The 12,491-nt window shown below is 47.3% G+C and overlaps 1 protein-coding gene across 1 annotated transcript in view; it reads left to right on the top strand.

The window, feature by feature from the left end:
* Positions 1-1,596: 1,596 nt before the first annotated feature.
* LOC137886891 (supervillin-like) overlaps positions 1,597-12,491 on the top strand; it is a 30,849-nt gene continuing 19,954 nt past the window's right edge. The window contains exons 1-10 of the mRNA XM_068729560.1: positions 1,597-1,672; positions 2,305-2,443; positions 4,078-4,905; positions 5,380-5,547; positions 6,179-6,213; positions 8,288-8,352; positions 8,824-8,960; positions 9,790-9,885; positions 10,350-10,830; positions 12,118-12,491. The exon at positions 12,118-12,491 is cut by the window's right edge and continues 134 nt beyond it. Of these exons, the coding sequence (XP_068585661.1) occupies positions 1,597-1,672; positions 2,305-2,443; positions 4,078-4,905; positions 5,380-5,547; positions 6,179-6,213; positions 8,288-8,352; positions 8,824-8,960; positions 9,790-9,885; positions 10,350-10,830; positions 12,118-12,491 (2,399 nt within the window). The remainder of the gene's footprint in view (positions 1,673-2,304; positions 2,444-4,077; positions 4,906-5,379; positions 5,548-6,178; positions 6,214-8,287; positions 8,353-8,823; positions 8,961-9,789; positions 9,886-10,349; positions 10,831-12,117) is intronic.

The raw sequence follows: 12,491 nt of genomic DNA, 5'->3' as shown, positions 1-12,491 counted from the left end.
TAACCATTGACGTTGACTGATTTTTGTGGTTCAACTTGTTGCACTGTGCTGTATTTGTAGTAGCTGTGCTTGCACCAAGGCTGGATTACCAAGCGGGCAAGCTGCCCTGAGCCCCGAGACCCTCAGGGGCCCCCGAGGGCTCAAGATTGTATTCATGGTAACTTGATTGCCTGCATTTGTTTGGTGATATACCAGACTCAAGGGGGCCCACAGTTCAGGGACGCACAGGGGCCCATAGTTACATTTGGGCCCCTGTTACACACTAGTTGGCCTACCCCAGCCCTGACACACACAGTTTCCTGTGGACTGGAATTACCCATTAATTGTTCTAGCCGATTCTGATAAGCAGCTCCAGTGCTCACTAAATCAGACGGGGGTTTATTCTTCTAGCGTTGGCTTTTCCCAACAGAAAAGCACTCTATCAGCACTTTATCATCTGATTTTAAAGACCTCAGTGTTCCTTTTCCTAGAGGTCAGTCTTTAAAAGTACTCGTGTTTTAATCTGCAGCAGATGGATTCATTGCTGCTGCAGAGTGTTGTGATAGTGTACTGATAGTACAGATAGCATCAGCACACTCCTCATCTGTGATGTAAGAACCAGCTGGCCCAGCCCAGGTCTCGACCAGGTTTGACCTTTCAGTTTGTGTTGCTAACGAAGAGATGAAGATGATTCTACACCCGACCATACGCGGTCATTCCCTATCCCATCGCTTCCTCTCGCTGCTCCTAAATCCCTCTCTCAGGTTTCAACACTGTGTGTGTGTGTGTGTGTGTGTGTGTGTGTGTGTGTGTGTGTGTGTGTGTGTGTGTGTGCGCGTGTGCGATGCAGGGAGGGTGTTGAGTTACTGGGCGACACAGTGTGACTCCACGGTCAGAACTGTGACCCACAGCTGGGCTTGATCAAGACCAGGGAGGCCTGACGGGAGAGAAGCACATAGGAGAGCGTCTCCTCTACCCTTTCCCAGGGAATCTGTGGGTCAAAATGAATGGTTACATTTTAGGACTTGGTAGTAAAATGTTATGAACAAAGGTCATCCTTTTTTTCTTTTTTTAACCCCTTGGAGACTGTCTGTTTTACTGGGCACAGTTAAACTGCTGTTTTAAGATGCTGTCAATCATCAATGTTGCCCATTTCTCCTGGGGGTGTCTTAAGGGCCCCTTTCATACCTTTCATATCTCGTTTGGTCGGGACTTTTCAGTTTGGTTTGAACCAAAATTACGGGTGTGAAACCTCCAACTGAACACTGTCCGGGCCTGACAGCCGAACTTTGGGCCGACAAAAAGAGGTGGTCTCGGTCCAGATCGAACCCAACCACGATTCGGTTCATTTGTAGTGGAAAAGTATTTTTTGGATTGCTCAGAGTTCTGGCAGGCTGTCTCCAGAGTCTGGAACAAAACTAAATGAGCTGCCGTAAGACACGGGGAGAGGAAACTGAATAGATAATAGACATTCAAGCCAACGAGTTTATAAAGAGTGAGTTTAAAAAAAAAAAACGAGAGAGAGAGAGAGAGAGAGAGAGAGAGAGAGAAACTGTAGCATTAAATCCAGGACGTTGCAGTCACAGTATTTGGACTGCTTCTTAACCATTTGTCCTGATGGTGCACCAGGTGAGCAGAGCTGGTACTCGGTGCGCTCTGAGACATATTGCCACACAGACCCGTGGCAGTAATGGTAAGTAGAACACGACTCTACCTGACCTCATTAGACTGGGTATAATTTGTGAGATTACCAACTCGGGTTCAGGTCTCAGTTCCTCAGAACCAAGCGGACCCTCGGAAGCCTCTGCAATAGGCATCTTTCTACTCTTATTTAATTACACTCCCATCAGACCCAGAATCTTGTTCTGATTCTCCTGTTTTTCTGCTTAAATTCCGGTCCTAGTAGTATTAAAAGGAAACGTTTAGTTTCCTCTGAATAGCTGCTTCACTTACACACTCCTTCTCTCCTGATACAGTGATGCATTGATAACATGGATTTTTCCACATAACATAAATGCAGTCTGTGGCCAAATCTGATATAATATAAGCAAAGTGTGTTTTTCTTTCCTGGTCATTTAACAAACATTAAACAGGAGATTTATTGGTCATATTATATGGCGTGTGATGCCTTACCCAAAACCACAATACCAATGAAACGTCTCACTGGGGAGTTGGACTTGTATTCTTAGCAGGATCCTGCTGGTGTCCAAACCCATTCTCACTCTGGTTACGCTCAACGGGAAATCAGTGGTGTGTGTAATGTGGTGGCGTGTCTGTATATGTGCACACTCCAAGAAAAAACAAAAGGCTGACTACTGAACCGAGACTTTTACCCACCCACTCATTCGCTTGTCTCCCACCGGGTTTCCATTTGGAACAGTGCGAGGGCGAAACTGAGCACTGATTGGTTCCTCCAGACTGATGCTGAGGGCGACACCCATTCCCTCATCAACTGGCCCTCGAGGTACTCCCAGGCCGGTCGTGTCTCACCCCAATATCACCTGCCATGTTGCCGTGTTCCCATTCTGCTGGACTTACCAAAACCCATCAACCCTTGCTGTGCGAGCAGCGCTTCTTAAACCGTAGGTCAGCACAGAACCCAGCACCGTTTCCTACAGGACCATACCCTTCCTTTTCTCTTCTCGTAGGGTTAAATCTCATTGACTCAGTGTGGGTCCTGGGCTGATCAGAAGACACTAATGTTTAAGAACCTCTGCTTTGAGCGCCGTCATCCCCATTGCCACAAACTCCTGATCCCTCTGCTTCGGAACATAACTTCATCTCCCGTGCACATGTTGCTGTGTTCAGTTTAATCCTCAAGTGACAACAAATGTATAATCAACATATTAATGAAGGATAAAACGCTGGGTAGTGTTTGTTGCAGTGTTGTTATTTTCCTGGAGTGATACTGACCGCTCATCTGTTTGGGGGCTGTGTTTACAGCTAGCATCTTCCACTCACTTCTCTTCTCTTATCAAGAATCAGGCGAGGTAGGTGCTGTGTCAAATAGGGCTGGGTATCATTTAAAATGTCTGAGCAGTTAAGATGCTACAATATACTTCATTTTATCATCACATACATGTATACATGAAATTCATCCACTGCGTTTAACCCATAAGCATCAGGAGCAGTAGCATGGCAAACTCTTAAAGAACGACCCGCTCTAACATCTGAGTCATTTCAATCAGAGCTGTAACATTTATTGTCGCCTTTAAATCATAACTTCAGATCTTGCATATTCCCACTCCATCACATTTGGAAGTTTTCCTCCCCATCCAATCCAGTGATGGTGGTCTGTGCTGTACCCGTGGATGTACAAATATGAATTGATAATGGCTATTTCAGCATCCCCAGTGGGAACTGTTGTCCCAAAACTAAGAACATGATTTTCTCAAATAGAAGTAATGAAAAGAATAACAACAAGAGTTTATGTACAGACGTTTACCCTGTGTTGAAAACCTTTGGCTATACAGACCCAAAATTGTGCTAGGAGATACATAATACAAGTCACATGCACATTTATGGCATTACTAAGTAGCCCAACCTATTCTGAAACTATTAATATAGGGCATGGCCAACCACTCATGCTTTATTTAACACTGGTGGAAAAAAGGGAACAAAAATCTAGATTCACATCGCTAATCGACAATAGAAACAATCAATACCTTACTTTTTAGGAATAGGAACATTTTCTTTAAATCTACCCAAACACAACTTCTCAGTGCATCAACATTTATTGTTGCTAGAAAATTCTGCTAAATAAAGCACCCGAAATAGTTTGAACTTAACTTGATTTTAAGATTAAGATTTATTTGAGCAAACGGAAGTAAATCTGACCGAGCTTTGAATGTACATTTTTGGTAACTGATTCTATGGACACGTTGTGGTTAGGTACCCAGCCCTAATACTAGACCAGAGAAAGAGTCGGCTCCTCCCTTCATGCTGACGGGTGTAAACGCAGAGAATTACAAACATTAGAGTAGGAGTTCTGTTTGTTTGCTCCTTCTCTCAGACCAAGTCCTCTTTATGCCTTTAAGAGGCATATGCTGTGTCTCAACATGAAGTACAAATGTTAACCGGCCCTTTGTTTCCCTGAAGAATCCGAGTTAGGGAGAGACTTGCCAGGGAGGAGGGCCGCCAGAAGAGCCCAGAGCTGGGAAAAGTTACAGAAGCGCCAGTGTACCGCAGAGCCCAGACCCAACCCTCTACACACCACCACGCAGATCCACCTGGGCCCCATCACGTCTACCCCCATCCCCAGCATCACCCCCAGGCTCAGCTCACCCGACCTGGGCCGCCGGGAGGTCAAGAAGTTGGCGGTTACCCCAGTTACCTGTCCATGGCATCCGGTCCCACGTCCGGTTCTGGGCAGCAAGAGCCACTGGAAGATGATACTGAGGAGTCGGAGGACGTCAAGACAGAGGGCCTCCTGAGGAGCAGGAAGGCAGTGCTGCCCTCAGAGATCCGCCGCAGGGAGAGGAGCACTGAGGACCCACGGAGAGGAAGGGGGGAAGAGGAGCAAGGGATGACCAGGGCGCTGAGTCTGGCAAGGGAGGCAGAGGTGGAGGAACCGGTAAGAGGAAGACACAGAAGCAGAGCCAGGTGGGACGAAACGGAGCATACTTCCAGAGGCCTGCAAGCGTCAGAGAGCAGGGCCAGAGAGCGGGAGAATGCCATCTATATCCACAAAGGGGTGGCCGCCACCCACATCCAGCCCAGAGAGGCGCATGCAGGCGCAGGCCCGAGCCGCTCGGTGTCAGATGCTGGGGATCCACGAGGGTTCAGTCAGAGGAACCCGCAGCAGCACGCCCGCGACCCCCGAGAGGTCAGAGAGGGTGACCAGGACAGCCGGGTGTCTGTGGCCCAGCTCCGGCACTCCTACATGGAGAGCACCACCACCCCTCCGACCGGCCGCAGGAACGAGCTGTAGGTGGCAAAGTAAAACGCTGCACCGCCGCTACTCCCTGGCCGGCTTCTGTAGAACTCCCACTGATGCTTGTTAACCAACGTCGCCCGGCTGCTGAATGACTAACAGGCAACTAAGGCTGGTGTGAAGTCAACATCAAAGCGTAGCGTTCTAATCTGTAGAAATGGCATTCATGCATTAATCGCCTAACACTAAGCTTCCTATGATGAATGTTTTCTTTTGTGTTCTTTTTGGCTGTTTGACTTGTTAGGTTACTGACCAATGGGCCAATGAATGTGTGCATGCGTTAACCGCTAATAAATCTGCATGGTCTTGCATCGCATATTTAGAAACCAGGGGTGTGGCTGAATATTCTAGCCTCTGCTTTTGAAAAGCTACCAGTCCCTCTCTATCGCTCCCTCACCATCCTGTATTTTTCTCTTTCCTTTTGGTACTCTTATCTGTCGGTCCCTGTCCTCGGGTGGCCCCTACAGCGAGGTTGCGAGGGACGTGGTTCTCGCGGGCAACGGGGCCCCGTGGAGAGGGGAGAGGGACAGGGGGCGCAGGCCCCGGCAGTATGTCTATCCCGGGGAGAGTAGAAAGACCTCAGAGAGGTTTAGGACGCAGCCCATCACTTCTGCCGAGCGCCAGGAGACCGATAGGTACTGCTCTGGACTGCTGCATGGCTGAGAGTGAAGAATGCTGGGAAATATCCCTAACATCATGCATGTCAAAGGAATCCGAACATAATGCTGATTTGTATGCACAGACATGTTGATTCCTATCAGGTTTTGGTCATTGAGTACATGCAGTTTACAATACGTGTGTACAATAAGTCATTTATAGTATGTAGTAAGTCAATAATCAGATTAATACCATGAGCTGGATCAACATGTACACACTCCCGTTCTCTTTGATTTCACTCTAACAACATAAGCAAGCGGGGAAGCTTAAAGGCCAAAGGTCCCTCTGATTGGACCTTGGCAGTGGTCGTCACATGTGACCGTACCAAGGAAGCATGAATTGGCCTTTTGTTGGTAATCGCTCCCTGAGGCTGTGGAACCAAGCAGACTTCAGTAATGCCGTCTAATTCTCCCATTCTTAGTCTGCTTTACTTGTTCCCCTTTTTTCATTTCTTCTCCCAACACTCGCCGTCCCAACCAGGACGACTCTCTTTCTCTCTGTCCCGTCTCTAACCACTCACCACCCGTTCATATTACTGACTTGCGCATCGTTGCATGGAAACGACTACTTTTTGCTGATTGTCTTTTTCTTTGTGCACTTTTTTCAAAGGTCCTGTGCGAGTTCAGATCTTGCTCCCTCTGAAGGTAAGACTTTTTTTTGCCCCCCCCCCCATAACTTGTCTGAGCTAAGATTTGATGGTTTTTAAAATAGAATGTGATTTTCCGAACACATCTGTAGCAGTAAGAGGAAATATAATGTACTCATTTACACGTCAGAATGCATGCATGCATGTTTGTTGTGATGTACGTGGTTATGGAGGTTTTATTGCTCCCAACTTATTAAAAAAAAAAAAATGCATGATACAGTAAAACCCGTGAGCTACTGTAGCCTCTGTACATATACGTGTTGGTGAGGTAATTGGTTAAGCGTGGCAAGCTTTAGTGGAATTACCATCATGGCTGTACGTGTTTGACCAATTAGATTACCTGGCAGGACTAGCGGTGTCATGGTTTAATTTTGACTTTTGAGGGGATGCAACCAAAATCAAACATTTACACTGTATTCAGGGTTCTTCAGTGGGTTACAATGCCAACAAAAACTACCTCCACAGTTCTCTGAGTAAATTGAATTCCATCGATCTTTTGTCTTTGGATGGGCTCAGTTGATGAGATCATGGTGATGCAAGAAAGCATCTAATCAAGTTTCAGTTGGGTTGCTTTCCGTTTCAGTTGTAATCGGCTCTGAGTCATACTTGCAGTGGTTTCCGTGTGGGACTGGCACTGTTATCTGTCATAACAATATCTAGTCCACGTATACAGCTGCCAATGAAAACTACATGATTATCTGGGGCTTCACACTTACCGCCGGCGGCCACGAATGAATAAAATGTAATTTTCCAAAGGCTTTATGTCAAAGCTTCAAGAGTAGACACGAGGGCGGAGGCCAAATAACTCAAATCTCTCTTGTTTTTTAGTTTTTTTTTTAACAAGCTCAACATCTAGAAGTGGGGTTTATTGAGTCGTTACTGTTGCTCACAGTAGCAGAACAGCTCAGCAGAAACCAGCTCATCTGCTTCCTATAAGCACACACTCAGCTGGGACGCTTTTTTCTCCGTGGAGAATCACAGGCAGCAGAACTCTGCTCTGCGGCGTCAGTCAAAGGGAATAGTTGTGTGGTGATGTCGTGTCATATGTCTTGCTGTGTGTGTGTGTGTGTGTGTGTGTGTGTGTGTGTGTGTGTGTGTGTGTGTGTGTGTGTGTGTGTGTGTGTGTGTGTGTGTGTGTGTGTGTGTGTGTGTGTGTGTGTGTGTGTGTGTGTGTGTGTGTGTGTGTGTGTGTGTGTGTGTGTGTGCGCGTGCGCGTGCGCGTGCGCGCACAGCCTTGCTTCTCACACCTGTCCAGCTCTGCAAAGTCTCCTCAATGACACCATCACAGGTTTATCTTTGCTCCCAGCTTTAAACCCAGATAACGCTGTAGCTGAGTAGCAATGAAGGTGAACATTATAACTTGTTATTATATCACTTGGAATAATTTGACGTAGCCTATTTTTACACTTGTATTGTCTTATAAAAGTCAAGAATAACACAGAGACGTGTATTAAAAAGACTGACGGCCGTCTACAGGGCCGTTTTGTTGCTTTCGTCGCTCGTCGTGTGAACATAGCATAAGAGTGATACATCTGTTAGATGACAGCATAATCTGCGAGGTATTATCGATTTGAAAATGTTTTTTAAATATCATGATCATTTTAAATGAATGAATTTGAAAAACTATTCACTGAGAATCCCTGATCTAGGCCTTAAATGTGACGCGATTCATTTTCCACCATTTTTAAGTTTCTTGAAAATCAGGTTTTATTCATAAAAACGTAAAAAATGCTGCATGTGGCATGCCCTTTGTTACTGGTGCTATGCCTGGCAAGTTTTCCGTTCTGACACAGTATAGATTACAATGATGATGGTGGTAGATTTACCACTTACAATTCCAAGTCATATTTCATAAAATGGCTCCTTGTTTTTGGTCAGACGTAGACTAAAGCAGGCGTTTCATTTCTAGCTGCTAGGTAGCTTATCAGGCTAATGTTAGCTCTGAGAATTAAAAATGCCGTCTTTATAATGTTACAAACCTGGAGAAGGTTTTTCAGTGTTCTACTGTTCGCTACATGCTGCAGTGTAACCGAAGTTTGTAATGTCTTTATGTCCTCTCTCTCTCTCCGTAGCTGATGAAGAGAAGCTAGATGAGCGAGCCAAGCTGAGCGTAGCGGCCAAGCGCTCTCTCTTCAGGGTGAGCTTCAACTATCGCCCGTTTGTCCTCTGATTTCTACGGATTACACGCTGGTTCCAGACACCAGAGAAATGAGCTTCCAATCCAACATTGACATGTTTCTTTTATCTTCCATCCTCCCTTTACTGTGGGGATTTAGAGAAGAACACCTGGAAATAAGATTTGGTTTCAGCACAGGCGTTCCACCGAGAACAAGCATTTTAGTGGCGCACGTTTCGCTCCATATCTGCAAAATAGATATCATTTTAATGTACTCAATCTGTCTTTAATGACTGCTTATTTGATGTCCTTCAGTAGCCAATTCACTTTCACAGCAAACACTCCCTTGTCAAAGAGTCTGAAGCCAATGTTTCTTTTCTCTTCGATTGAATGAACTCTTCTCCCAGATCATCCTGCTCGACTTTAGGTTTGGTGAAATATTCCAGTGATTTAGAATGAGTTTTTGCGTTTACTCCCAACGTTTCCATTCAGGAGTTGGAGAAGAGCATTGATGGCGGAGCTTCCAAACAGCGGTCCAGGAACGCAGCGGTGGACAGGAGACTAAGGCGGACACAAGACCGGTCCAGAACTCAGCCAATCACCACTGAGGAAGTAGTCATAGCCGCCACGTGAGTCTTAACGAGTTACTTTGCTTAATGCTAAATCAAAGGAATTGTTTGACATGTTTGGAATGTCAGGATTTTGTTTAATAAATAACTGCAAAATGTAGAAAAATTCAAGAGCAACAGCTCTTGAATGAGCATACTGCAGCGCGGTGGCCTTAAGCTAGCTAGTGGGCCACGCTAACATGCGCGGATTACAACAAGCATGAAGAGAGTGACCTCGTTCTCTGCACAGGTAGTCATTACTCCGATGTACCTTTACATAGCAAAGACATATTAATGCTCTGAATATCGAATAGAGAACCTTTAATAATGCTCCCATTGCTCTGGACTCATTTTGTAACTTAACACAGCACAAACAGTCCCTATGAAACTGGTCAACAATGGGTCTACGAGGGTCACTGATTCTGGGTAGAATTGTGTACATTTTGTAATGTAATATTCCAGTGCAGTGAGTCAACTCTGATATCTCTATGAAACCCAAACTATCCGCACGGCAAGACTTGACCCGGGGGAAGTGAGGCGGTATGTTGTTTCTGTATTTGGGTGAACCTGCTTCTTCAAGCTCTTCGATGCAGCAAGATTTTTTTGATCTAGACGCGATTCAAACTTTCTTTTGAAACTCGCGACAATGAAATTGTGGTTTAAAGCCTCCGACCATCTTTCTGAACCTCAACATGCTTTATAGTCCTCTACCTCAGCTTGAATGAACATCCGTTAGTTGCAAGTCATCTGGTTCCTCCTGTTTCATTTGTGTTTTCTCTGTCACCTCACTCTCTCTCACGCTCTCTCTCTGTATGTGTGTGTGTGTGTGTGTGTGACTTTGTCCCCTTAGCGTCCCCACTCACGTGCCACACACAGTGACCGTTCACAATGCTGTAGCACGCGTCCCTAGCCCCACCCTAGTTTTCAGCACCGTCCCGCCGTACAGGTACATGGCACGGATGTGAACGCCAACCCACAGTGTGCGACTAACACGATGACTGAACAGTGCTTACACACCAAGTGTTCTTTTTCAGAGTGGCGTTCATCACACAGAATGGGAATGATGTGTTCTGACGCGGAATGTTTATTTGAGCTTTGGTGCCCTCTTGTGTGATGGGAGGAAACTACATGGTTTCCTTATTATAATATTATAATACTAAAAAGACTAGATTTTATTTTAATAGTTGTGTTTGTGGTGGGCATGACTCACTATGCGTGTGTAAAAAACACCTTTTTAAAAAATGTTTAGCTTTGTTTATTGGATGTCATTGTCATCGGATGCATACGGCTCCACACCGCTGCCTGCCATGTAGCATGCCACCAGCTAGCTTGCATGAGCTCCTTCCATGCTCACCAGAAGTGTCCCCTTTCTACTTCCTCTTTGTCTCTCTGGTGTCACCCTGCCCTCAGCCTGCAGGCGTCATCGCAGCAGAGCGCCGCCGCCGCCCGGCAGCAGAGGGCCGCCGCCCGGGAGCAGAGCGCCGCCGCCCGGCAGCAGAGCGCCGCCGCCCGGGAGCAGAGCGCAGCCGGCGCCCGGGAGCAGAGCGCAGCCGCCGCCCGGGAGCAGAGCGCAGCCGGCGCCCGGGAGCAGAGCGCTGCCACCCAGGAGAAGAGCGCAGCCGCCCGGGAGCAGGCGCGGAAGGCCCAGCAGATGCAGGATACCCAGGAGGTCCAGGTCTCTAAGCCGGTGTCCACAGTGGAGGGAAAGGACCAGGGTCAGGGTCAGGACGAGCCCGACCTCAGCACCCTCAGCTTGGCGGAAAAGATGGCGCTGTTTAACCGGCTGGCTCAGCCTCCCATCAGGGTCACCCGCACCAGAGGGGACACGCGCCAGCGCAGGGCCAACGCCCGCTACCAGACGCAGCCCATCACGCTGGGAGATATGGAGCAGGTGGGCGAGCAGCAGGATCATTCAGTCATATCTGCCCATATTTCACTGGAAGTCTGCATTTAAACTAAAGTCATTCTAACTCTTTACCTTTTTTATTCTAATGAGAACATTTTCATGTTTCCTTAGATTGTAAGGTTTGAGAAAACAGAGGTGTTCTTTCAACACATGACCATATTTTTTTGTTGGCTGTAAAGTGTCATTTGTATGTTACACACTTACAAATATGTTGTTTTAAAGGAATAGCTTGACATTTGTTTAATCCGTACACAAACTGTCTGAAGTCTTGTTGTCAGTGTGAGAATGTCAGGCAACCAGCAGAGAGTTGAGGAGGCAGCTGCAACCCAAGAGAAATCATTTCTTCCTCTTAACTCCCCGTAAAACCACTGTTTTTGTCAGCATTGTTATGCATTTAACAAAGTTTTTTATTTAGTTAGCAAGAAAGTGAGTTTTAACCAGCGAGGATGCTGGTTAAAAAATAGTGCATGAATTTCATTTATTTAGCTCAAAATCACATATTTCCTTAGAGGGCTTCACAGTCTGTACAACACATGAACTCTTCAGCATGTGCGTGTTTCTGCTCCAGGAGCCTTCAGACATAGACGTGGGGGGAGAACAGGAGCTGTTCGACAGCCTCGTAGAGCCTCTACAAGTAAGCTCCCTCTGAACCGTCGCCACGCCGAGGCTGACTCAGCTTCCCAGAAATGGCCGCGCATGTCACCCCGTGTGGCGCGTCCCGTATCCGCGTTGTGTGATGTCACTGTGAACGTGCAGCGCGTTGCCCGGCTTCTGAGTGAGTTGTGACTCAGCGATGCTCGAGGGCTTGTTAAAGATGCCTCCGTGGTGGAAGAGAGGAGAAGGAGAGCACTTTGACTCTCGCTCACCACCGCATGGGCCGCTATCTTTCATCTGCAAGCTACAGATACATACAAGCTGGAGGAAATTGATTAAGAAAAAAGATTAAGAAGTTTGAAGGTCTCTCTTTTGCAAGGTTTTTGTCCGAGGTTTCGATGGATATTTACTGCTGCTTGTCATTCATTACTCAGCAGAAATGTCAGGTTGGTTCACTAACTTCTGGATTTGGAAAGTGTGTATTCTCGCTCCGGCTGGCATGGCTTTGTGATGCAGATTGCCCTTTGATGCTCAGGAAGTGCCGAGAGTCAGACAGGCGGTGATCAGTCAGCGTGATTCTCTTGACTCTTGCGTGTGTCCAGTTTTCCCGACATGTTTCTAAGCCTCGTTTACGAACACTTCTGTCTCTCTAACTCTTTATTCCTCCCCGTCACACAGCTTCAGAACGGTCCGGGCTCTCGGTTCGGACACCTCCCCGCCTCACCGCCGTCCTCCCCTCTGAGAGGAGGCACCGTCTCCACGGACCACGCCGGAGACATCCACATAACCAGAGCGCCGCCGCCGGCAGCGGGGCCCCGGGTTGATCCCCTCCCCCCCAGCTCTGAGGGCCTCTCTCGGAGGTCCCGGGACTCAGCGGACCAGCAGAGGTGCCAAATGTTGCCGCGGGGAGAAAACGGAGCTGATCTGGGAGGAGGGAAGAGGAAGCTGTCCTCTCCGGAGAAGGCGGTCAAGCAGGCTGCTCTGCCCCAGCCCCAGACTAGAAGAGAGAAGAGGAGGGAGGAGGAGGATGAGGCGATGGAGGAAGGGGGGGA

The sequence above is a fragment of the Cebidichthys violaceus genome, unplaced genomic scaffold (genome assembly GCF_023349555.1).
Source record: "Cebidichthys violaceus isolate CVI_PGR_0920_01 unplaced genomic scaffold, fCebVio1.0.p SCAF_466, whole genome shotgun sequence".
Lineage (NCBI taxonomy): Eukaryota > Metazoa > Chordata > Actinopteri > Perciformes > Stichaeidae > Cebidichthys > Cebidichthys violaceus.
The sequence above is the reverse complement of the archived record's forward strand: the minus strand, read 5'-3'. Positions and strand labels throughout refer to the sequence as shown.